Source organism: Aethalodelphis obliquidens, unplaced genomic scaffold (assembly GCF_003676395.1).
Source record: "Aethalodelphis obliquidens isolate GAN/ISIS:26980383/991018 unplaced genomic scaffold, ASM367639v1 scaffold84, whole genome shotgun sequence".
Lineage (NCBI taxonomy): Eukaryota > Metazoa > Chordata > Mammalia > Artiodactyla > Delphinidae > Aethalodelphis > Aethalodelphis obliquidens.
Genome location: NW_020838028.1, coordinates 5,259,316 through 5,286,872, shown reverse-complemented (window position 1 = coordinate 5,286,872; position 27,557 = coordinate 5,259,316). Strand labels below are relative to the sequence as shown.

At 38.4% G+C, this 27,557-nt stretch overlaps 1 protein-coding gene across 2 annotated transcripts in view; it reads left to right on the top strand.

The window, feature by feature from the left end:
- PDZRN4 (PDZ domain containing ring finger 4) overlaps nucleotides 1-27,557 on the top strand; it is a 372,250-nt gene that overhangs the window by 282,256 nt on the left and 62,437 nt on the right. For both annotated transcript variants that reach the window (XM_027093508.1, XM_027093509.1), the window contains 2 exons: nucleotides 20,513-20,769; nucleotides 24,489-24,591. In XM_027093508.1, coding sequence (XP_026949309.1) covers nucleotides 20,513-20,769; nucleotides 24,489-24,591 — 360 coding nt within the window. The remainder of the gene's footprint in view (nucleotides 1-20,512; nucleotides 20,770-24,488; nucleotides 24,592-27,557) is intronic.

Sequence of the window (27,557 nt, the reverse complement as noted above, 5' to 3'; positions counted from 1 at the left end):
GGGGAGGTTAGACAGTATGACTTCCAAGGTCTCTTCTAACACTGAAAAATAAATTTGATAAGACTCCTATTCTGTTAAATCCACTGTTTGAAATACTTATTGAATTGAGTTGGGGATAGAAAAGCCAGAAAAAACAGGATAAACATCTTAGAGTTGCAATCAACCCAACTGAGGTTCAAATCCTATTGCTTATGAATCTTTTTATGCAACATAAGCAGAAATATGTAACATTTAGGTGCAGTAATCTAAAAGAGTAATTGTAAAAATTGAATTAAACAAGATTGTGTCTAATGCATCATGCTGGACACAGAGTAAGAGATGAATGAATGAGGCCTCATTATTTGTGTGTACAGTCCACCGGGAGATGGCAAGAGAAATGGCAATAGGAGGAAAAGGCAACAGCTGGGAGAATATGCGTGATGACAGAGAATGAAGGCGGTAGACTGACTAAGATGGGAAAGTGGAGAATGAAAGCAGGGTAAAGAAACCAAAGTAAGAAAAGTGGAGAAAGCTTTCCCAGATAGACAACCAATAGTCAAAGCCACATCCATACAGTGGACTAGTATGTGTCCAGTTACTGTGAGTTCAGCCATCACTCCTCTCCCCACTCACTCTTCTCCAGCCTCCTTTCCTCTCTGCTGCCCACAGATGCACAGAACGCTTCCTCCTCTGGGCCTTTGGAATGGCTGTTTTTCTCCTCAAGTTCCTCCAGATAGACATATGAGCATTCCTTTTTCTTTTAATTAGGTCTCTGTTCAAACGTCAGCACCTCAATGAGACCTACATGGACCACAAAAAGAAAAATTACAACTACCCTCTCCCACTCTCAATTCTCCTCATGCTGCTCTATTTTCTGCTTAGCAAGTAACAGATAATTGTCTTTTCATAGCACTTAACAAATAGATGAAGTATTTATTATATTTATTGTATGCTTGTTTCATTAAAATGTCAACTCCATGAGGTCAGGGATTTTGTCTGACTTGTTCATTTATATTACCTCAGTGCCTAAAACTGTCTAGCACGTGGCAGGTGGTCAGTAATTTTTTTTCTGTGAATTCATGAATGAAAATTGAAGGGAAAGAAAAGGAAGAGGAAACTAATCACAGACTCAGGAAAATTATTTTCTAATTTTTCATTTTAATTAGTATTCCCAGTGCTGTGACAGGAGCATAACATTACACACTAGAAAGGTCTCAACATCTAATTATATTTTAAATTATAATTGTTAGCTTTGAGTTTTAATAACATCATTTGCCTTCTATTCTACTGTAACTGACTCTAAATAGGCCTACAACTTGAAAGACTATAAGCAGGGAACGTCAACTATACGTATTAAATTGTTTAATATTGTAAACTCTAAAAATATGCTGGTCTCCAAAAATTAGCTAATTATGCAAAATATCTATTTACATGTTTGGTTATATACCAACAATATTCTTTAATTTATAAGGCTTGTCTCTTGATATCTAGTAGAAATATTTGAAGCTCTGATATCTAACAATTAAAATTATAGTGAAAGCAACTAGTGTAGACAGAGCACAGGTTTTGTCACACTTGATCACCCTTTTCTATATCATGCTCAACCACCCTAATGAGGTAAGATGGAAAATGTCTCCTAGCTGAGAGGTGAGAGTTTTCTCAAATTGGAGTTCTAAAGTTGAAAAAGTTGTTCTTTGTTGGGTAAACATAATAATTGACTTTTGTAGCCTTTTAGAAAATACATATGTATGCAGCCTTTTTAAATCTAAAAAGAAATGCATTATATATGAATGAGTGAATAAGAAATGAGTCAGCTATGTTTCTTTCAATTAGCATCCAAAAAACCAGTACATAGTCATGTCAAGGGCTCCAAATAGTTAACTACTATTTCCATAGTAAATGTTACCAGGTATTATTGTTAATCTGGTGACGCTTCACAGCCTTTTAGTCCTGCAAAAGTACATTCTGTTATCCCTTCCACGTTTCTTTATCCAGCATCCTAAATCCTGTCCCAAGTCAGCAATGCCATGAAGTGTTCAGATAATCAATGTGGAGCAGAGCATTTCTAAAAAGAGTACATGGAATCTCAAACAATTTTTCAATTCATATTAACAATGCTTAAGCTATTATTTATTAGGGTGCATATTACAAGCATATGTGGGCCTCACTACTTGGGGAGGATGTGGAAAACTTAAGTTTAGAGGAAATTATACATTGAATAAAATATAGAAAATAAAATCTATAATGAAAAATTATTGAAACACAATATTTGTTGGAATAAATATCGCAGGTCACCTGGAATGCAGGGATCCTTGTCATCTTAATCCTTGTCATATGGCCATCATCAACAAAGAGTGGTCTTACCACTTTAATGATAACTCAAAGAATCCAACATATAGTAGCTGATGGACAAGTGACAACATCTGGGTCTCTATACCAGGACAACACCATGATGAAAGGACCCTGACAATCACATTTAACTTTTCTTGACTGGCAGAAAAAAAACAAACATAATGAGACCCCCCCTTTTTTGGGGGCTCCATGGCATGGCATGTGAAACATCCCTGACCAGAGATCATCAAACCCATGCCCCCTGCAGTGGAAGAACAGAGTCTAAACCACTGGAACACCAGGGAAGTCCCAGAGACCTTTTTATAAGTACTGTTGCTTGCTATTTTACTCAAGTATTTTCCAGGTCAATTTTTCCCCTTAAAATATGACTATATATAATTATAAAATTTTTAAAATCCATGAAATAGAGGATAATTTCTGCCCTTCAACTTCTATGTTAAACAGTGTTTCAACATTCTTATAATAAACCCAGGTGTCTATTAGAGCCAGCATTCTTCAACCTTAATGGAATAAAGTGTCATTAAAACGAAGCTTACAAGTGGGCATGATCTCACCCTCTAGGAGACATTTTTGGTTGTCACAATTGATGGTGTGTGTGGGGTGGTGGTGGGAGGGGTGAGGCTACTAGCATCTAGTAGGTAGAAGACAGGGATTCTGCTCATCATCTTTAAGGCACAAGAAAGCTTCCACAAGGAAGAATTCCCCAGTCTGAAATGCCAGCAGCACCACTGTTGAGAAAGCCCAGCCTAAAGGCGATTGTGCTATTCAGCAATCCAGTCACCTGGGAAATCATTTCCACCAGCTGCTCCTCTCATGCTTCCTGTATTAAAGTAATTGCAGGGGTAATGGAGCAGTAGATGTGAATGGAACTTACCTCCATGTTTCGAATCTCATCAATTTACTCACTGTTTAAGCAACAAGAGGAAGTCAACTCGCCATTCTTTAAACTAAATTTGTTATTTTACTTTATTTTGCAAGACTTAGACTTCATAAACTTTGGATATTTTACAGAGATTTTTCTTCTAAACAGAACTCTTAACTTTCTAAAGCTGCCATTTGATAAGTTTAGGAAATTAGTAAAAATGTCATGGTGACATCAGTTGACCGTGATCCTCGGCTTTCTAAAAGTTATCAAATTGTACATTTCACAAGGGCCCAGTTCAGCCAGTAGTTCTGTGCTCTGGTTTCTAGTTAACTCAGAAATACTTATCAGAACTAGGAAATCAATAATAGAATCTCTCTTCTTGTTTTCATTGCCTTATTTGATAAGCAGTTTTGCTAGGAATGTAATATTTGGATTTAAATTAACAACCATTTCCTATATGCTGTACAGGGATTAATTAACTAATCCAGGCAACAGGTTGAGAATGAAGGAGCAATGCCTCGTGGTGGCATAACAAGAATGCTGAGAGCCAGCCCAGGCTTTAATCCCAGCTTTACCACTTGTTGTATGACCTTGGCAAAAATCAATTAAACCAATATTTACCTCTGATTTAAGATTAGGATCATCTTTAAATCTCCTGTGAGTAGGGAGATGAATATTGGTGAGGCAATTAACTTATAAATTGCTAAATAGATTGCAAATATCAGGCACTAACTTATCTGTACTGACTTCACATGTATTTGAAACTTACAATGAACTGAGGTTTTGAGGGCTTAAGTGACTTTCCAAGTATACATTGGTAACAAATAATCTAGAATAAGGATTCAGGTCTTCTGACCACTAATCTAATGCTCTCTCTCTGTATAACATTTTACTTCTTTAAATTTTTACCATCCAAAAATCTCTGGAGCATGCTTTCTCAACATATCTAAATGCGCCATAATTATCACTCTCTGATAAACATTGGATAGAGAACCCTTTTGAATGCCATGCAGATAAGAAAATAATATAAATAATTTCCATATTTTGTTGAATTCCTACTCTATCTCACATACTGGTTGTTTCATTTATTTTCTCATTACTTTGTCATAACTTTTAGAGATCAGCATTATTCTCCCCAGTTATATAGATGGGTAAACCAAAGTTTGCAAAAGTCATATGATCAACCTGAAGTGACATACCTGCCAAGGGGCAAAGCTTGGAATCAAACTTAGGGCTGAACAGTCATACATTTTCCCTTTACTTTACTTTGCCTTTGTGCATTATAATGGCACATTGATGAATATCTTGTCATGTACTGTTTAAGCAACCTAAACCCTCAGAATAGTACTTTCTCTGGGTTACGGTTAGGGTTAGGGTTAGGGTTAGGGAAATAGTACTTTCCCTTCTTTACAAGGACGTCATGTGCAGCATTGGACATAAAGAAAAGCTAAGTATGTAAGTATGGCTCAGGCCTCTCCCTCTCTCTTTCTCATTCTCTCTTGCTTTCACTCTTTCCTCCCTTTCTCTTCCCTTTCTCTCTTCTTATGACAAGAAGGTTTAAAGAAAAGTAAATAACTTATGACGAATACACATAAAATGAAGACTACTTTTAAATATGGCATCTTTATATAGTCTTAAAAAAAAGATGTTAAAGTCCCACAGGAGCATCCTCTCATGAGTTCAGCTGAGGATTTCAGGATTGTCTGTCCTCTATGATCCTCTACTTTGAACTTCTGTTTTGCGAATTTCCCCACACATTTCAAGAAATTCCTACCATCTACCTCTTGGTGGAATTGCTTTTCTTCAGTTTCATCTTCTCAACCCTAATAGTACATAACCTCAGGTCTGAGTTATTAGAATAATCTTCTGAGGGTTCCAACAGGACAGAGCAGAGTAGGCTTTTGTACTGTGAGGGGCACAGAGTATTCCAGGGTGAGTGTGGGTGTTGCCGGAATCTTTGAGGTTGCTCTCCAGATGGCGCAGCACATCTGCCACTTTACTTTTCTGAGTGTCCAGTGGGTAACTCGTAACTCATACACACACACGCTCACTCACACACACATACACACCACATGCCTAAGTTATCCCAGGGCCATATGAATCCTCAGAGAAAGTTGGTTCAATCAGTAAGGGAAAATTGAGGCAAATAAAGTAATAGTGAATAATGCTGCTTTTCACTCTCCAAGTGAACTATTTTCCCCTGTTGCTTCATGGATAATTTTAGTGGGACATTGGGAGAGCCTGTGTCATGAGTCGCCAACTAGTCCTAATTCTAAAAGGAAAAGGCTACCTGTGCAGTTCTTTAAAATTGTCTTTAACACTTTTGTTCTCTTTAGAAATTGCATGTTATATTATGAACTGATTAGGCCCTGAAGACATCTTCATGTATTTAATAAGAGCTACTTTTGATCATATGATATTAATGGTGGCCTTCGGGCGACCGGCAAATTTTTACCTCTGCGCTTTATTCTCTTGGTCTGGTTCCTAGATGTTTATTAATGCCCACTATAGACTGAATAAAGATATTTTCACTTGATATAATTTTAATTATCTAATTCATATCTGTTTCATTCATACATATTCATATGAAAACCACATAACCCCCAGAAAAATGGAATGTATGCTATGAATTGATTAATGTATCAAGCAATTGTATCAGTATTTGTGTGTTCTTCATGATGTTAAAAGATGCTTTTTAAGTTAAAGATTTATTTATTCAACCACCCATAACTCCTACATGCTACCATTAAAATCTTAAAAATATGAAACAATAATAGTTAATTTTCACATATTAAAGCATCTTAAAAGATAGGAAAAACCCATCATCTAAGATTAATTTTTTTTTTTTTTTTTTTTGCCGTACGCGGGCCTCTCACTGTTGTGGCCTCTCCTGTTGCGAAGCACAGGCTCCGGACGCGCAGGTCCAGCGGCCATGGCTCACAGGCCCAGCCGCTCCGCGGCATGTGGGATCCTCCCAGACCGGGGCACGAACCCATGTCCCCTGCATCGGCAGGCAGACAGGCAGACTGGTGCAGGCAGACTGCACCACCAGGGAAGCCCTAAGATTAATTTTTATGTTATCTCCTTACTTATGCAAAACTCTTGGAATTTATATCTCGCTTGCAAGAAGAAAAGAAGAAAGAAATCTTAGATCATATGAAAAGCATGTGACTATTAGAGAGTTTCTCTCCCCCAAATTAATGAAGGGGTCATAAGAACAAAAATATACTATGCTTAGCAGGGAATCTTGAAGAGCAGAGAGGAGTGTGTGTGTTTGTGTGTGTGTCTGTGTGTGTGTGTGTGGCACTCAGAGTAAAATATATCATAAGGAAAGGGTGTTTCAACTTGGCTCTGTGATTTGAGCATTTTACCGGGATGCAGGTGGTAGAAATCTCTGAGTCCCGCTCTGCCATTTAAAAGGAAACAAAGGGAAGGAACTGTTTAATGCTGTTTCACCATCCTAGCAGTCACATTAAAATGGAACTACTTCAAGTTCTCTCAAATATGAGATCTTTGTGGTGCAAGAAAAATCAGACTTCATTTAACATTCTACTAGTCACTCCTTTTGGATTATTCTTTACACCTTTGAAATGACCAAGTCACTCTGGGATAGCTATTTGTAAGCTGCTACTGCAAGATGACATTTAAAACGAATGAAAGAGTTATAGACAGCATCCTCTCTAAATAAACAAAATCAAGCTCAGCTCGAAAGCTGGTGTGGAAATGCTTGTTTCTGTCCCACTCTTCTGTGCATATGGCATTCTGGAAATTATAAACTCTGTTTTTACAGAACTACAATATTTATTACCAGAGGAAAATAGATTATTAATTACAGCCAAAGGCTGCTTTGATTAAATATACAATTAATTAGCTATGCTAAGCTCATCCATCCCAGAGCTCCTAATATTTTCAGCCCGATGATTCTTCTAGTACTTTTAATTAAAATTGTTTAAAAAAGCCACAAGTTAGTTGCATGTGCACTTAGACTGAAGTTATCTCTTCAGTGTTTCACTGGTTTCCGTATGCCATGTAATTAATCTTTAGTGATTAAATGTACATAAAATCATTGGAGATGAAGTGTAATTTGTGCAGACATGGAACAATGGAGAGCTTTTTACCAGGCCTTGGCAGGATTGTTTTATCTGCTGAAAATTATTTGAAAATCGTACATATGTTAATTGTTTGAAGGAACTAAAATTACAAAAATATGCCCGTCTCCCCCACTCTTCCAAACAGAGAAAAATAAAAATCAACACTGTTAGTACAGAAAAATGTTTGTGGCAGGTTAAATTTAAGAATATAATGACTCTATCTGCAATTACATTCGCTCTGGTCCTCAGTCTTATTAGCTTCCTGAAGGAGAGATAAGGTCGTGTAAAACACAGTTTTCAAAAAATGGCCCCAAATACTGTTGTCTAATTTTACATGCATGCCGTTAGAGAGACCCAAAGCCTTGAGTTGGTTACAGTTTTTCATACAGTCCAGCTGCTGTTTTGGAGAAGTTCTTTCTGTTTGAACCACTTCTTGTGATATGTCCACTGAGGTAAAAACACAAGAGAACCCAGGTGGTCTTTTCTCTGGCAACTTTGTCATCACACCTCAGTGGGCCACTGAACTGCTGTGAGGGAGTAACAAAACTGTGTCACACCTGTGGGAGGCTGAGCCTTGAACTGGGCCTCTCAAGGTAAAAGTTCAATGGCAGATTGACGGGTCCTTGAGTCACCTTCATGTCTGAGCTTTATTTGATTCACTTATAGAAAACAAATGGGTGGGGGGTTCTTTTGAACAAAGTTTTAAATGACTTCAGTGTTGCATAAGAATAGTGCATATTCATGCTTATGTATACTTTTATAGATTTTCTTAGGACTGTGAAGGTCTTTGAATAGCATCTCGTCTAAACTATTTATTTTACAGAAACATTTTTTCACTGTTCAACTGGAGTTTTCTTGTCCTAGGGACAGATGTTGAGACAATTATCTATACCCGTGACTGCCTACAGTTGATTACTTAATTGTAGTCTTATGAATTATTTACTAAAAGAAAATAGAATAAACCCACCAATCCTCTTGTCCAGTTTTTAGAGCCTCTGTACTTCTATTGATGTGTAAAAAGAATTAATAGGAATTTTAAGAAAAATCTTGGGATTTTTTTTTTTCACTCAGGAACTATGTGATCTTGTGGAAATTGCTTAAGCTGTTAAAGTTTAGTTTTTTTATCTAGAGGATGAGTTTAATAATAATTCCTTCACCTCTAGGAGCAGAGAGTACTGAGTGGAGTATGTGGCACACAGTAAGCACTCAACAAATTTTTATTATTGTTATTATCTTTATTATCCATTTCAAGGTACACATAGAGACAACGAAGTTAATGAAATTACCAGGGCAAATTCCAGCTATATTATATAAAATAGTATCCGTTGCTATTTTAAATGCATTTACTTCGTCTTCTGCCTCAGGCAGCTATCTATTTTTTTATAAATATAGAACAAAATATTACTTTTCAAAGTTCTTGAATTTGAGGAATTTGGAAGCATGGTGTTAGGAAGGTTATGGGCACAAATTCAGGTAGCTTTACTTGTGGATATAAAAGCTTGCAAATTTCCCTGGGAAAATTCCCTTTTTACCGTAGTTTCATGTCATCAGTTGAGCTCAACAAGTGTCAGAATGAATTCAAATGGCAGAATTGATTGCTGAAAATGATTTAAACCTCCCGCTCCTAATAGGGTGATGGCTGTTTGTTCAGATTTTTGTCCTATCCTTTCAAACTGGTATGAAAAACCTTTCATCTTCCAAGCACTAGGTTAGAGATACTGGTAGTGAAGAGGCAGTTATATATCATGCAAGTTCTACTTTCTTGTGTTAATCCCCATGTTCTAAAACTCCTATATATCCACTTGGGTAAAATATCTTTCTAAGTTTATATCCCACACAAAGCTATAAATGATTCAGGTGGAGGACCGTAGAAAGTACAAAAGTGTTTGTATGTGTGTGAGTTTGTGAGTTTATATGAGTGTGTGTGTGAGAGAGAGAGAGAGAAAGAGAGTGCATGTGGTGTTTATAGTGAGAAAGTTACCCACTTTGCTAGGTGGGTACTAAGCAGAAAGGCAGTTTCAGAACATTGGAAGAGTAGTTTTTGATTTCTACAATAATCACTGAAAATATAAGTCCATAGGAGATGAACAACATCTACTTAGAATGCCTTTATACCTTTAATACTTAAAAAATCAACTTCTACAGCTTGTATTTCTTTACAGGGTAGATTTAGTCAATTAGAGTAGAAAATCTGCCACTCTGATAGGTCCCATTGGAATATGCATGAATGAGAGTATCAGAGTACCATTTTACAGCCCTATCCATCCTCCTTCATTTGGACCATCCACACTGTCCTCATTTTGATTCAGGCACTGATCATTCTCTCCAAGTAACTTCCTAAACGGTTTTCTTGCTTTCATTTAGTTACTTCTCACCATAGACTTCAGAGTTACCATCCCCAAACCCAAATGAGACCATGCTACCTTTCAGATGAAAGGTGTTGTCTAAAACAAATACCTCGCCATGGCCCATTGAAGACACTGGGATCTTGTCAAAGCCTCCTTTCCAGCCTCTTTGTCCTGCACTTAGCCAAATGCCTCTGTATTCAGTCACACCAGATCTCTTACCAGTTCCCAGAGCACTTTCTCGTTTACACTTTTGCCCTGGGATTCCCTTCCTTACTCTCATCTTTGCAACTTATGAAACTCTGCATCTTTTAAGACCACCCCAAATGTCAAGTCCTGGAGTCAAATCACAATACTCCCAAGTATAGCTGGCCCTTGGAGCTTCCACAGCACTCTATTAGTACCTTTATGGCAGCTCTTTAACAAGTTTGCTTACAATTACAGATGTATATGTTGTTTTGTCCTAGCAGATTGTGAGAGCAGGTGCCTTTCCTTATACCTTCTGCTCTTCAGCTTCCACAGCGTTCAGTTGGGGATAAAGTTCTTACCTCACACAATTGTTCTTGGGTGTGAACAAGATAGTAAAGGCCAAGGACTTTGCTCAGCTCCTGGCATTTTGTGAGGAATGCTCAGTGCTAACCGGTAGTATTGTTATTATCGCTGCCAGGCCTTTAAGCACAGGTATTATCTTCTATCCCCAGAGAATCACCTGGTCTCTGTCACTCAAGAGTTACTCAGGAAGGAAGGGAGGGAAGGAAGGAAGCATGAATCAACATCATAGCATGTCAGCTGCCTTAGCTGTATTATTTTTGTGATCCCATCCACCACTATCTGAGTGGGTATTATCATCTCCTGTTCCAGATGAATTAACTGAGGCTCAGAGAGTTTACATAACCTACTCAAAGCCACACAACTGATATTGAGAACTATGTTCAGACCCCAGTCCTGAATGATTCCCACGTCCTTGTTCTTTTGTACTATAACACTGAATGGTGGGTGGGTCTCTTGAGCAGAGCAGTTGATGCCTTTCCTTGTCACTCAAATCCATTTTTACGGTAGATTTAAGTAAAAGGAATAATATGGGTAACTGGGCTACAAAGTAGAACTGGGCAGTGAGAGGCATGTAGTTTGCACATAAACACAAGTAACTTTAATGACAAATCCAATCACATTTCTTTTAACATGAATCTTGATAGAGAAATATATGAAAATTTATTTAACACATTTTTTGAGTGTCAAGTACGTGCCAAGCATGTTTGGGGCCCTTAAACTACAGTACTAGACAAAACGGTTAGCTTCTTGTCATTTAATGTTTGTTTCACAGAAGCATTTAAATAGCTAAGCATTAGACCACTCTTACAGATAGGGGACAGCAAACCTCCAGTGAAGATGTCCTCAGCATCTTTGATGTTGTCATGACTGATGCCCTGTTACAAATAATTCACTATTTCGTCCCTCATTAGTAACTATGTAGAGCACTAATATTCCTTTCATTTCACTGATAGTTATTTTTAGAACTTCTTTGGCACTGTGCTAGTGTGGCTGAGACCCAAAGTTATGTTCTTGATATCCATATATGCTCTCATCACAAAAATGGGACCAAGAGATCTTGTCCAAGCACTAAAAGCACATTTTCTCTTGTTCAGGGAACATGAAAGATGAAGAGCTCTGTTCGAATCCTCAGTTGCTGATGCTATTTATAGTAATTTTTAAAGAAAATCTGGGTCATTTAATTACAATGAAGTTTCTACCCAAGGAAACAATTTGAGTTCATTTTAACAGCTTTTGCCCCATATATGCCTTATGTCTTTACACCCTTAGGCCTGCTGCAGGAAATTTTATGTCTCCAACAGAATTTCTCATTAAGTTTAACATACTTGGATCTGATGTGTCAAAGCTCAATGGATAGGTTTATTAATAATCAACTACATCAGCTTAGTATTATCTTAGGAAGTAAAAGGTCAGTAAGTAGTTGTTATCCTACCATTTCATCAGTGGACTCTTCTCCAAAGACTTCAAGTCATTATTCACTGCTTATAGAGTCACTTGAGATATAGTCTTTTTATAGTAATGAAAGAACTCCTACAATTAGCCAGAAGGCAGTCATCTATCTTTTTAAATAGCTCAGCTTGGAGGAGAACAGGATTTCGGGTGATACTCAGTAGATGAATTGTTATGACAATGATAAAGTTGGTGATAGCAATCTGTGTTTTTCGCTGTAGGGGTGTGTGTGTGTCTGTGTGTGTGTGCCCAAGAAAAAAGACATTCAGTTCAGAGCAAGAATTTATTCCTCTTAAAGATATGCAAATACAGAAACAAACTGTAGGAAGCTAGGTATCCATCAGTTTCTTATTTGCTAACTCTAAATGATTATAGCATAAATCCATTTGTAGCTAATAACAATATTTTGAGACATTTTATTTTCACGTAACTTCAATCTCATCAAAAAGTTATGAGTAGTACAAAGAATTCTCAAATACCATTCACCTAGAATTTTAACATTTTAAAATTTAACATTAACTTCTTATGTGTACTTTTTCTCTCTCCCTCCTCTCCTCCCCACCCCATCTCTTGCTCCCTCTCTCTGTCTCATCAAGTCATAAAGGTTAATATCCCCAATAATGTGGAATCTAAAAAAAGGGTACTAATGAACTTATCTACAAAACAGAAATAGAGTTACAGATGTAGAAAAAAAACATGTTTACCAGGGGGTAAGGTTGGGGAGGAATAAACTGGAAGATTAGGATAGACATATATACACTACTATATAAATAATAGATAACTAATAAGGACCTACTGTATAGCGCAGGGAACTCCATACTTTGTAATGGCCTATATGAGAAAAGAATCTAAGAGTGGGTACATGTATATGTATAACTGATTCTCTTTGCTGTACACCTGAAACTAATACAACATTGTAAATCAACTGTACTCCAATAACAGTGTTTTAAAAAAGGGAAAATCCATTGCTTCCAGATAGAATAGACAGAGAAAGACACTTCTGGGCCTTGCTGACAAAAGTATGCAACATGCCTCTAATCAAGAAGCAACACTAGACAAAGCCAAACTGAGGGATTGTCTACAAAATAACTGTATACATATAATATACAAATACTTTACATCTGCTATATGATCTCAATAAAAGTTACATTTTTAGTTCTCCCTTAAAAATGTGTGACTTTTGCTGAATCTGAGAAACTAGAAATTGTATTTTTCAATGCAACTCATTTTGATAGTAAAGTTAATTTGCAAAGGTGGTAAATTTTGCTTTTACCATATTTTGGTTGTTGTTATTGTTTAAATCAGAGGAGTTTCATGTCTAGTTAGTCAGAAGGAGACAGAAGACACACTCAAAGGGTTTCATTGAAGAAGGCTGTATGAAGGAACACTTACAGAGATATGAGCAGAGCTAAGAGAACAAACACAGAGAGTAGCAACAGAAAGAGAACCCCTTACTACCTGCAGACATGAAGGTGGAATGTAAGCCAGGGTGCGAACCAAACCTGGCAAGAGCTGCCATCCTGAAAGCCAGGTGGGGAGGGACTAGATAAAGACAGAACATTACCTCTCCTACTATTGGTCAAACCAAACAAAAGACGTAAAGTAAGGGAGCCTGGTGACATGGAGTATGGTTATCAGCATCCCAGGGTATACAGAGCTGGGTAGAAAAGAGTAGACTGTGGATCTCAGGGACAAACCAAGAAACACCATCTCATGTGCCAAAGAGGAGAAGCTTCCATTTCTTTCATTGAGGGGAGGGAAAATAAATTCATTTATAATGAGGTAAATAAAACTATGTTGTATATATTTTAATTTATTTCCCCCAGTAAGAATCAAAACTATCATAACCTGTTCCTTAAAAACAGGAATAATTTTTATAGAAAGACACTCTTCAGATTTGATTTGTTAAATCCCAAACGGGAAAGCTTGGAAGAGAAGTGTGGCAATGAGAATAAAGACAGAAACAAAATACAGAAGAAGGGATACAAAATTAAGACAGAGAAAAGATTATAGGGGGAAAAGCAATTATGAAATACATCCCCAAGATTTCCTATAACCAAAATTATAAATTGGTTCAAGAACGGCTCTGACAAATTCACAAATGATGGTCTATAACATCTTAATAAGAAAAATTGAAGATGAGTCTTGCTTGCATTTGGGAATACCTCGCCATCAAAATGTACTATGGAAGGGACCAGGAAACACCATACTGTCCTACCATAGTGACCTCACAGTGTCACAATCAATTAACTAAACCTAATATTAGGCTTTTTAAATATCTCATTGAAGTCTGCAATTCATTAATGTTACATATGGAAGCATTTTGAATAAATTCAATTCTTTAGGTTGTAAATGTGTATTATGTCACACAGGGTCCATAAGGGCAAATCCTACAATGTCACGAGTTATAGGTTAGGTTACAGTCTCTATTGGGGGAACGTGCAAATCAGGAGTCAGCAGCACAGAGGGGACCTGAAACTGTTGGACATGCATTGGGTCTGTATTCCAGTGGAGGGACGCCACCCCACTGTTGTTCTCTTATAGGCACACTGTCAGTAAGGAAACACAGAAGGTTCAGGCTGCCTGAGTTAGAAGTCAGTTATTTCCAGTTTTCTGGGAAAGCCAGCTACACAGCACTGAGGGCCTTTGGAGCTCAAGGGAAGCTGCAACACCCCACACACCAGGAAAATGAAGCTACCAACCCTGTAGTCCAGACAAGCCAGAAGGAGCCCCAGGATCACTTCTGAATAAGTCTGCTCATTAGATCCTGTGTGAAAATTACCATATTCTCTTCCCAAAATCTAGTAACAGCACTGTCAAAAGAACACTGAACTACACAGACTTTTTGGTTTAATAAAATCTAACGTTTCTTATGTTCTCAACTTCTAAAATTATGTGATCATCACAAACCTACCAGTGATTGTTTTGTTCATTGATAATGTTTTTAAAATGGTCAAAATTAATTTTAGTCAATCTCTCACCAGGTTGTCTTCACAACATTTTGCACAATTCCTATTCTGTGAGTTCTTTTTACTATAAATATTTTTTATGCTGTGCTGTCCTCAACTTACATAACAGACGTCCACCTAGAATCAAGCATACCAAGTTTAGAAAAAAGCAATATGCTTTAATTCCTTAAAATTGTTTTATAGTTTGTATATGACAAGTGTTTTCATGAATATAGAGTTCAGAGTATTTTAAATTCCTTTCATACCAAACATTTTAGTAGCAATTTAAATATTGCTTCTTCCTTATATAAACTGTTATTAGGCCATGTTTTTACACCACCTTTGTAATTATCAAGTAGAGAATTTGATCAGCATTCACATAGGGACTCTAATCAAAATTAATTTCACAGTTATTCATGAGGGTGGGAGTTCTTGTAAACTGTCATGTCCAATCAAAATTACAATACTCAGGTCTGAGGCTCTAATGTAAAACATGGGACTGTAGTTGATAACACTGTATTATAGAATGGAAATTTGCTAAACGAGTAGAACATAAATGTTCTCACTTAAATAAAACTTAAGGAATTAATTGAAGTGATAGATGTGTTAATAACTAGTTGTTGGAATCCTTTCACAATATATACATATATCAAATCATCACCATGTACATGTTAAATATCGTAGAATTTTGTCATCTCTACCTCCATAAAGCTGAAAATAAATGAATGAATGAAACAATAACATTTTATAAACATTAAAAAAACAATATTCAAGTGTTTTATGCTTGCTTATTCTCAACTTGAAATTGTACATAATCCTTGGTATTCTATACTTCTTCTATTGAGTATTCCCATATGTATTCTCCCATGAAAGGCAGAGATGCTTAAACACCCTTATTTTTTACAAGAGGCACAGAGGTTTGGAAACCCTAATCATCCCAAACAGCTGACTCTGGAAATGGAACCTCACCAGGGTGACTTGGTCATTTATGCACTTGTTTGCACTACAAAAGGAAAAGCGAAAAGCCTGTTTTCTTTCTGATACTCAAGAAAATTTTGCATGTGTGTGGATTTGGAGGACTAGTCCAAGTAGAGGAGTTCATATCCAAGCTGAGGCCACCAGTCACACTGGGGAGGTTGTTGACAAGTAGCCCAGATTTTGCAATTTATCCCAAAGGGTAAATTGATTGTTCATTAAACAGAAGCTTCATCAAATGATGCTATGATTTGGTTTACATATGAAAAGCTATATTCTTTACTTAACATTCACAAGTTGCTTATGGATTAATTAGCCCATCTGCCACAACAAATGTATTCATACTTTTTTTGCATTAATTGCTGAAAAGTTGATCTTTTTCTCCTATTCACTTCTCTCTATCAGTAAAATGGAAAATAATTTTTTAGAAACAAGACACTTTTTTCATAGCAGTAAAAATGTGTATATTTTTCAACTTATCAACTAAGTTGATAAAGTAAGTGCAGGGGTGAGAGGAAGACCGTCTCTGGAAATGGCTTCCCATGATTAGTTCTTCTTTTAGTCACTTATCATCCATTTATTTGTTAGCTTATCTGAATATCTTAGAAGTGCTTCAAGTTTGGCATGATTAAGGCTACTCTTTCCACTTGCTTCCAATCCCAAATCCAGTCTTTAATGAGGATAACCACGTCTCTATTTCTCCTCAACTTCTATCATTGGCATCTTCCTTTCCTCTTTTATGCTGTTACCAATTCTGATAACCTCTTTATCAATAATGTGCCTGATTTCTCATTTACCTCAAATCAGGTAACTTAATCACCATTTCAGAGTCCAGTCACCCCACTCTGGGGCCACAAGCCTCTTATCAAACAGCAATCCCATGAGTCTTTTCAGTTATACTCTAGTTGCTAGGTGGCTTTAGAACCAAATCAGTTTTGGCCACAGTTCTCAAAAAGCCAGATGTTAGAGTAATAGAGGGAATTATCTCATATGCTTCTCTTGTTTATTATGATGCTCTAACCTCTCACTCATTCCATTTAGCAACCACTTTAGAAAAAGGTCTTGTTCTCTACACCCTGCTTAAATCAAATCACCAGGCTTCTTGAAACCCTTCCACATGTACCCTTCAAAGCACACCCCATAATACATTGGTATATCTTTTTTAATTTTCAAATTACCTTTCATTTCCTCCCATGGATTTTGCTCCCAACAGTCTTCATCCAGTTTTTTTCTCCTGAAAATCAACTTCCAGCACTTCTGCTTCCTTCTGTTTACTAGGCACCTAGAACAGTTTGGATCGACACTCTTAACTACCTGTATTAACTGGAACACATTTAATAGACGGCTTCTCCTTCTCCAGTTTCATTTCACATATGTTGTCCATACAAAACCAAGACTGAGGCAGAGAGGAAGGAAGAGGGAAGGAGGAGTAAAGGGAGGGATGGAGAGAATATGATGGAAAATAAATAGAATGATAAGGATATGGCACCATGAAATACCAAATACCTCGTTGGTTTAGGATCTAACCATTTGGAAAAAAACACAAAGTTTTGCTATTCATTTATTTGTTAGTTTACTACAGAATTTTTCTATAGGTTTAAAACCTCAGGTATTCTTCCAACATTATTCTTCTCCCTATCTGAAACTGATGATAACTGAGCAAAGCAACTGCCAGAAAATCCCAATTAAAGCTAATCTTTTTTCTGTTGTGAAAGGCATAATTTATAAAAGGGTGACCTTTTGGTAGGCTAACAGTATGTTGATGAACTTCAAGTGAAGTGAAAAAAAAAAGTGTTTTGTATCATCAGTGCTTACATTTTCTAAGGGATCATATGGGGCAGCAGAGCCTTTAAAGGTCATAGACTTCTTTACTTCGAGAGATATTAAACAGCTTATGAAAATAGAGGTCAGCTGCATGATAACTGGAAGAAAAGAGCGTTCCCAATGGGGAAGTAAGATACTTCAGATTATATTGACTGTCCTTTTTTAAGACTGTATTTGATTATCTTAAAGGAAAAAAAAAGAAATTTGCATATAAATGCCATGATTGTAAATGAATGAATGTACAGTTCTTAGAATCAATAGCTATTGATCTTGCTGTATGAAAGCTAACATCTGCATATACTAAGCATTGCAATAAGAACTAATAATTTCACAGCCTAAAATACTCTCCAGCAATTTTTATATTTCTGCAGAAATTTTTATACTTTTCTGAACTTTGCAAAAATAATCTTATTTACCTTATTGGAACATAAAATAAATAATCATTATCAGTAAGGAACTCACTTTTTAAAAATTATTCTTGCTTTGAAGATCACTAAAACAAATAAGAAACAAAGGAATATCAAGACTAGATTGTAGACAAGGTGCTGAGCCACCTTGGGGAAGAAATAGAATAATGGCATTTGTCTGTTCGTTATTTAATGACACACAATTTATGCATTAGTAGGATTTAATGTATGACTGGAAGAAACCATGGCCACAAATTATTTTCCCTTTACCCTCAGATATTGCTTGAAGTTCCTTCAAAAAGGGCTCTGTTGGGCTTCCCTGGTGGCGCAGTGGTTGAGGGTCCGCCTGCCGATGCAGGGGACGCGGGTTCATACCCGGGTCCGGGAAGATCCCACATGCCACAGAGCGTCTGGGCCCGTGAGCCATGGCCGCTGAGCCTGCGCATCCGGAGCCTGTGCTCCACAACGGGAGAGGCCACAACAGTGAGAGGCCTGCGTAGCGCAAAAAAAAAAAAAAAGAAAACAGGGCTCTGTCTTCTTTCATTCTGCCATTGTTAAAAGAGTTACTTCAGATGCAAGGTTTATAGGAAAAGGTAACATTATTGACATAATTCCAGTAGATTTTAAATAGTTGATAACAGATTGTGACCAGGAGTTCTTTTCAGAGAAGGAAGGGTATGAAATCTTGTACGAGTAAATATTCACTAAGTTAAAGGGACACCATGAAGCAGGAAACGTGTGGACAAAAGGGCAATTCTTCCCTAACACATAGATACTGACAGAGCAGTATTATCTACCACTGGATCATCTTCCATAACCCTGGAATTTATAAATACTGACCACAATATGAGACACAGAGGATGACGCTATTCATCATGAGAGGCCAGATTTTAGGTTGTGCTTTTCCATCCTGGAACTTCTCTTATCATTTGCTGACTGCAGGTCCTCAGGAGTGGTGGCCTCAGCCCAGAGTGCCTGTCATCCAACAGCAGCTCAAGGAGTGAATGCTGGTCAGTAGGTGTCCCGCGTTCACATCCTCCTGTATGCCCAAAGTCATCAAGCCGTTCCAAGGTTGTGCCAGAGAAAACTCAGTGGGAATGTTTAAGTTTAGTTCGTGGAGAAAAGAATGAGAGAGTAAATGCACAGATTAGTGAGTGTGCACTTTGGTAGGTACACACCCAAATCTCAAATTGATGTTTCTTACTAGTTATTCGAGAACTGTACTGGGTCATATGGTGCTGGTGAGGAAACTTAATTGCTCAATTTCTGAAGGCACATTAACTCTTTCAGGGTCGATTGAGCAAATTAGCTCCTCCAGGTCATTAAGCCCATCTCTACATGACATGATGATTTCTACCTGGCATTGTATCATTTACCCCCAAATGCCCCACGTTTGCTTTGAGCATGCACATGTTCTTTGTCTACTCAGGGAGAGAAAATGTGCTCATTTGAATGTCAGCCAATCGCTCTCTGGCTGCAACTCAGTGATTCCCTTTGATTCTTTTGAAGGCACCCAGGGATCTCTAAGATTTACTGGAGCATAGCAGTTATCAGAGCCTCGCCAACAGGCGGATAGTTTAGTTGTCTAGAAATGGTATAATTTCAGGGGTTTTGAGCACAGTACTGTACTCCCAAGTATGTCTTCCTATTTGCAAAAGCCAATATTATTGATTCATTGCAGGTGGGAGTTGTGAAGTTCTTTCAGGATTCTGTAGTCCTTTATGAAAACACAACTTCCACTAAGAGGCTGTGCTATCAGGACCCATTTTAGGGGAATAAATTGATGACAATTTGAGAGCAGTCTCTATACTGTCTCTCAAGAGGGTGATCAGAAAAGAGTGTGGTTGTTTTGGGTGCCACAAATGTGGGGGAACATCAATGGTCCTACATAAGCAGGTGTGGGAGAGTATCATCACTAAAAGAATAATTTTTATCTCCCAAATGCCAATGGTTGGCCCAACTGAGAAGCAGTGATGGAGGGCAAAGACAAACATCACCTCTTCCTCTGTTATGTCCAGGGCTACACTGGAGAGTCATAAACTGGTATAAATGGAAACAGGCAAGGAGGCAAGGGACATGGTATGCTCACTCAGAGGTGTTTTAGAGCAGTGCTACTTTCTTGTGCATATAAATCAGCTGGAATCTTGTTGAAATGCCAGTTCTCATTTAGTAGGTCTGGGATAGGGCCAGGGATTCCGTATTTCTAATCTCTTATGCTGCTGGCCTATGGACCACACTTTGAATAGCAAGGATTTAGGATAATATGCACATGAGCAATAATCTGGTCTTGGATTAAATGATGAATATGAAAGAAATTTGACAATATCCCCCCAAATTCGATTTCAAGTCAGTAAGACTGATTAAATATTGAAAATACCACCAAGAGATTGATAGATCATTTTTTAAAAAGGATATACTTAACATTTCTACCTAGCTGAAGATTTTGAACATTTGCTGATGTTTGTGTGCTGTTTAAGTTTTGAAATCTTTACTAATAATTCTGATGATGTGCTTGCTAAAGGTATAAGAAATAACTGTTTTCCTAGTCTCCTTCACTTTCTCCTGCTGATGAAGAGTTCAATAAATGTCAATGTCTGATTAAATATTCCTTCACAAAATTCTTAGCAGAGCTGGTTTAAGCCTCCCCTGCCCACCTTTTTTTAATCTATCATGACAACCTCTCTGTTCTTTCCTCTGAGATGAACAACGTCCTTTTATCTTGCAGGTCAATGGGAAGGATCTCTCAAAGGCCACCCATGAAGAGGCAGTGGAAGCTTTTCGAAATGCCAAGGAGCCCATTGTGGTCCAGGTGCTAAGGCGAACACCTCTCAGTAAACCAGCCTATGGGACGGCCCCAGAAGTGCGGCTCGTGAACGCCAGCACCCAGACGGACATCACCTTTGAACATATCATGGCCCTGGCCAAACTTAGGCCACCCACCCCTCCAGTGCCCGACATCTGTCCATTTCTGCTCTCAGACAGGTATTTTTCTGTCATTTCTCCCAAAGCCCTATTTGTTGTCATTCGTCATTGAAAGTAGGTGTTGGGAAGAAACAGTCACTGTAGCAAGTTGACAATTATGGAGACAAGCTCTCAGTTCTGTTTGGAAAGTGTCTGTAACTGTGTCTCCATCCAATTAGTTCTCAGCTGTCCTGCTTACTTTTCCTGACCTGCACGGTTGTTTCAGCTCAGGAATCATACTTGCTGAGATGCTGAGTGAAAAAGTCTGGCTCTGATTAGTTCATCTTCATATTTCCAGTCAACACAAGCCTCACACAGCTCATGAGAACTGGTCAGGGAAACAGCTTTTCTCACCGAAGCTGCCAAAAACCTTGTTAAGACAGACCCAGAAGTGGCATGTTGGCACTATATTCTTCTCTGTGTGTCGCCTCTCTCTTTCTCTTTTGCTTTTCTCTTCTTTAAAGGAGAAGCTAGGAAATTTATTAAAGTGCAATTCTCCAAATGAAGCAATTACCTGATATATTGAGACGTGAACCAAAGATCCTGGCTGTCCAAGAAGAAGTATAGAGCTACAAAATAAGGAATTATTAAAGGAATATTTCTTTTCAATTTTTACCTGAGTTAAAGGCAGTTAGAGATAGTTTATTCAAATAATGCTATTATTCAAAGCTTGCAGCTTTGGAAGTTTGTTTTGCTCCACACACTTTGTTCTGTGAACTTTTAAGCAAATATTCAAACATTATTGAGAGCTTGATTTGTAAGAGCAGTAGTCTCTTTAGCCTGCATTTTCATTGCCTACTGCAATCCATGCTCCATTTAGTAAAAGGTACACTTGGTCCTGACACCCGCCTGCCCTTTAGTGGCTTCTGTTAAGTCCAACTCAGTGGGTCACACGTGTACATTAGAATCACCTGGGAACTTTGAAAAGCAGTATCAATGCAATGCCTAGATCAATCCCACCTCAGGCCAAAACCCAGGCATTAGAATTTTTCAGAAATTTCCCTAGGCAATTTTAATGTGCAGCCATGCTTTGGAAACCACTTTTTGAAACTTCAAGTCCCAGGAGGGCAGGGGCTCTGTTTGTCTGACCTACGATTCTAGTCATCTATCCCTTACTTATTAAATAGCCCCTTGTGTCAGGTACTGGAACTAGGTACTGGGCATAAAACTGGGAACAAAAGATAAAGCCACTGCCTCCTGGAGCTTATATTCTACAGTGGAGATGAAAAATACACAAGCAAACAAATATACAATATTCATTAGTAGAGTGTAACCCAGAGTAGCCATCCAATAAATACTTTCTTGAATGAATAATAGCTAACATTTATTAGCTAACTTAACATGTTTTAGGGAATATTCCAAGTGTTTTACAATTATTAATTCATTTACTCCTCATAAAAACATTCTGAGGGAGTACATTATATTATTACCATCCCCATGTCACAGATGAGGAAGCAAATGTTAAGTAATCGGCAAGGTCATACAGCAAGGAAGCGACAGGGCCAGGCTCCTGGGCCCAAGAGGTCTGACTCCACTGCCCACTCCCTTAACCAGTACGCTGTGTCCTCTTCCCAAGTCCTGCAGATCATAGCTGAAAGGTAACCTCTTCTAGCAGACTTCTTAGGACTGTAGTAGGTACTCTCATAGTGTCTCTATTTTTCCCTTAATTATCTCACTATATTAAAATTCCCACTTTGCTGCTCTACCCAATTAAAAAGACACCAACCGATTTCCAGCCATTGGCATAGGGCCTGGCATCTGGTAGATACTTGGTAAATGTTTACTGAATTAATAAGGTGTTCTTCACAGCAGGGCTTCCTACTTACTAAGTCAAAGACCAGGGAAACACATCAGATGCCCCAAACAGCAGGCTCTGATGTTTTACCAGCCCAAATGGGCTTCTCAACAGGGAACTCTCCTTACTATGTAACAACCTAAATGGGAAAAGAATTTGAAAAAGAATACATGTATATTTATAATTGAATCACTTTGCTGTACACCTGAAACTAACACAACATTGTTAATCAACTACACTCCAATATAAAATAAAAAGTTTAAAAAAAAGCCAGTCCAGCTTTAAGCTAGGAGGGTTCACCTGTTAGACCAGCAAGCAAGATACTAACTGTACTGCTTTTGCTATTTGCGTGAAAATCAGAGAATATTAGAGTATAGTGAGAAGAAGCTGGTAGAATATTTACACTGACTGTGTGAGGGCACCAGGATGGATCTCTCTGGCATTTCAGCTAGTAATGAGGGGACTAATTTATGCTACTAACTCCAGTTTGTTCATAATGTCCAAAATGGCTGGGCTTAGAGGGCTCACCTGAAACCAACTTGGTTAATTTCACTTAGGCCTTTTCACTGACTTGGAAATACTTATGGAGGACCTCATGCCCTTTGCTGTTCAACTGTGCTTAGCTTTCATATTGTATAATGTATAGTGTCTCTATCATGGCATATAGCAATTTGAAAGGAAGGACTTCTATAAATTATGAAAACCATTTCCCCAAAGTTAAAGGATACGTAGAAGTAATATACAATGCCTTGGGTCCTCTGCATTCCCTTCACTCCATCAGTTCTCTTTGTCCTGAGAAATTTTCTAAAGGGATTATGCAAATCTGTGGCTTATAGGAGTTTCCAGTGAGTTATCACCATGAACGTTCTTTAATATTTGTGGACATGCCTTTTATCAAAGAGGGAAAGATGTGGGTTATGAGGGAGAAAGAGGAAGGAAATCTTGAGAAATGGGGGCAATGTGAGTACGATTTACAATCTGAAAAACACAGTGCCCACCCTACCTGCACATCCACGGGTTCTGCATCCAAGGATTCAACCAACCTCAGATTCGATTTTTTTGGGGGGGAGGGGGGTACAGATAACAACTTTATTTGTCCATGCCAGGATTAAGTTGCTTAACAGAGAGACAGAGGGTGGTGGGAGGCTGGCATACACAGCACCATTTACGTCGAGGAGGCAGAGCATCACTCCTACCACGGTACCACGGCCTTCATCCTCCTTCCTCCTGAAGTGCCCCTCGCAGTCAGCAGGCCCCTGCCCCACACTCACCAGAATCACGTGCTACCGTACTTCTTCCCCCCACTGTCCCAGTACAGAGCCCACCACATCTGGAAATGTCTGTCTTTACATTCATCTATCCACTGGGTCGTCTCATGGCTGCTGCGAGGTAGCTGGGATAGCGTCAAGGTTGGAAATAAAACTAAAAATTTGATTTTTTGATCCACGGTTGGTTGAATACTCGGATGAAGAACCCAAGGACACAGAGGTCCGACTGCGCGTTTAAAATCAGACTTCAGAACCGGTTTGAGGCTGTAATTAGGAAATTGGAAGTACTTTGTTATAAAATACCCACCTTCGGGTAGACTTCAGTCTCAAATGCCACACACCGATGCATGGATCAAGTCCATTCGATGGAATGGAAGGAGGCCAGAGTATCGATATAGCACCACGGCGGGGGGGAGGTCGCACATCTGCCCCTTCACAGAATGAAGCTTGACCCTGAGCCATTATCTTAGTATTCTCTCAGAAAATCAAATTGATGGACTTCATATAGGGGGAGAAAGAAAACAGTTGCTCTTTCTGCGGTGTAATTCGTTTAAAGGCTAGATCACTAAAGGTCTTATTGGCGAGCGGTGAAAACTAAAGTGAAATTCTAAAATTAGTTTTAATCTTGGGAACAACCCTTTTGATCCATTCCTATCATATTGCTACATTCCCCATAGCTGCCATTCTCTTCATCCGATGGAGCATGAATTTTATGAGGACGATGAGTATCTTTCCAGCTTGCCTGCTGATGCAGACAGAACTGAGGACTTTGAATATGAGGTAAGATCATATTCACACCACTTCACATTTCTTCATGAAGTTATGGTTGAGGCGTTTTGCATAACAAAGAAAAAATTAATTTATTACTGTGAGAACTATTTTGTCTATTATATATCTAAGGCAAGAGCTTTTAAATATTTGTTTCAGCTATTTGGCACTGGTATTTTAATTATATTGGAAAACATTTTTATAATACAAGCCTGAAAATAATTTGCTCACATTTTTGTTGCTTTATATAAATAATATTATGGCAGCTACATTTTTTTTTCTTCGTTTTGTAATGTAAGAGAATTTCCAAGTAGAGTTTGGAAAAGAAATTACATTTAAAACCGAGACTGTATTTACTATTTTCATTCATTGTGTAGTATTTTTATTTTAACTGATAAACTAAATCTGATATTATTTTTATTCCCTTTCACAAATTCAATTTTTTTTTTTAATGACTCAAGTACTCTAAAGAGCAGTTTCTGTGACTTTCTAGATTAAGAGATGACCATGTTTAGCCTTCACACGGTACATGTCAGAGTATCTGTACTGTGTTATGAAACAACTCCAAAAGCCCATCTATTAATTACTTAAAAGCTTTCACAAAAGTTAAAGAATTTATCCTAATATTTCCTCTGCTTCTGCAGTCTATAAATCTTTGAAAGGTTTCAGACTACTCTGACATTTGGAAATAAAGTAGATTGAGGAGGTAAAGAAGCTCTGGTAAACAGCCAGAGAACCTGTGATTATCTGCCCTTTTAATGCTTTCAATGATGTCATACAAGTTCAGCAAAATGTTCTTTTCCATTTTACAACCAGGAAATCCTGAAATCTCTTCCCTTAGGGGGATCTGAAATCAAATAAGGCCAATTCAGTGAAGCTCACCTAAAGCAAATAGATGTTTATTTGAAATCTTGCCCCTGCAAAAGTCATTGCTGGGGATTACAGAAATCATTATTTCTTTTCAGCCAGAATTTAGAAGGGTGTGCAATGATACCTAGTATCTGAGTTGATGGTTTTGTTGCTGTTGTTCGTGTTAATTTCTTATCCCCTCCTCTCCATTAATTTGATTGAAAATTTTATTTTATAAATCTGCTTAAGTACTGGTATACACTGAAATAGCCATTAAGTTTTTCCCATTCATGCAAAATAAATTACAAAGTTGAGTCACTTATCCAAATAATTCAAGATTAAATGATGTTTTTCTTTCAGTTAATTAATTGCTTTGGGTTTGGGGAATGGATTTTTCTAGATCACTTCAGCTTTTTGTTTCGTTTGTGCCTTAAAGCTTTATTAAAATACATCTGTGTGCTAGGGGAGGACTTGGGAGAAAGACTTGCTTAGGCTAAGCAGGTTCACAGTAAAAATTCTTTTAATTAATTAGCATATCTTTGACTATTACAATACAGACAGATTCTATAGTGATTACTATTGCTGAACTGCATCCTCTTTTCTGACCAATGTCAGTCCCTAGGAGAGACCAGCATCAGTGTGATGACAGTGGTAAATGCTCAGACAGGCCTTCTGTAGCCTGCAGCCTCTACTAATCACACCACCATGGTCATTGCTTTGCTGTCAGCTGTGATTCTCTTGCCAAAGTCACCTTTCTGAGTTATTGAAATAAAGAATATTCCCATGAAATTTAAATAAGGAAGAAGTTACTGTGACAGGCTTTGGTCTTGAGAAGGGATACATTTGAGAATATCTGCATGGCTAAAAGTAGGGGTGGAAGCACTGGGGAATACCCCAAGGATAACTGACCAAGCTTAGGAGAGAATGGCTCTACCCAGTACACCTCAGTCTGTTATGCTAACATGGCACAGTGTCACACGCCATCCCTCTTGTTTGCATCAGATGAGACTGTGAGCTCTAGTCAGTCCTCTGCTATCACCAGAGCTGACTGTGGACAGGGAGATTTAGAAATGCTGCCTTTACACAGTATTACACTTAGAAGCAGGCTGGTCAAGTGTTTCTGTGACAGGCTCAGATGACCCCATCTCCTCCAGGAACTCTGTTATAACCCAGTAGCTGTGGGGATGCAGTGGATGCAGTGGTCCTTCAGGAAGGACCTCTTTTGTGCCACTTAGAGAGTATTATGGAGAACAGAGGTCTAATGGCCAAACAGAGGACTTCATCTCAGAAAGAGGTACTCATTCCTCTTCAACCTAAACATGAAAACACATCAATAGGCAATCGGAAAAGTAGAGACAGGACTCCTTTCCATCTGCTTTCATTCAGTTGTACCATAAATATTTAATGAGCAGTTAAAAAAATATGCCAGGTTCTTATCTAAGTTTGGGATTGATGAAGCCTCTGCCCCAGTGGAGTTTAACCTTTAGGAGAAGGAGATGGACAAGAAACAAGTAAGTAAAGACATATTATATCAGATGGTGATTAACTGCTAGTGGACAACAAACGGTGTGGGTAACAGAGGAAGGAAGTGCATGGTGTTGGGATGAGGTGTTGCTCTCTTATACAGGGTGGTCAGGGAGGGCCTCTCTCATAAGAGACCTAAAGAGAGTAAAAGAGCTAGCCATGTGGATTCTGAGAGAGGAGCTTTCCAGACAGAGGGAAGGGCAAGTACAAAGGACCGGAAGTAGGACCACAGCTGGTGGGCTCCAGGAACAGCAGAGGCCGGTGTGCTCTGGGGGCAGAGGCAAGGGCGTCGGGCAGCGGTAGGAGGTGAACTCAGAATGAGTAGCTGGTGGAGAGCAGGGCTGGGTTCTGCAGCCCTCGTAAGATCCCTCTGCTGCTGAAATGAGCTTTAAGATGGGCATGCAGAGCCGCCAGCAGAGCCTCCAGCAGAGCAGTCGGAGGAGGGTGGGAGACTGGAAGCTGACTGGTGACAGAGGCAGGGGTAAGACATAGTCTGAAAGCACAGCATTCATCCTGGCCCGGAGGGCTTTGCCTGTGTGTCTGCACTTCCATTCCTCGCCTCGTAGTTTTAATATAGTTTGTGCTCGGGCGGGTTTTTTCTTCTG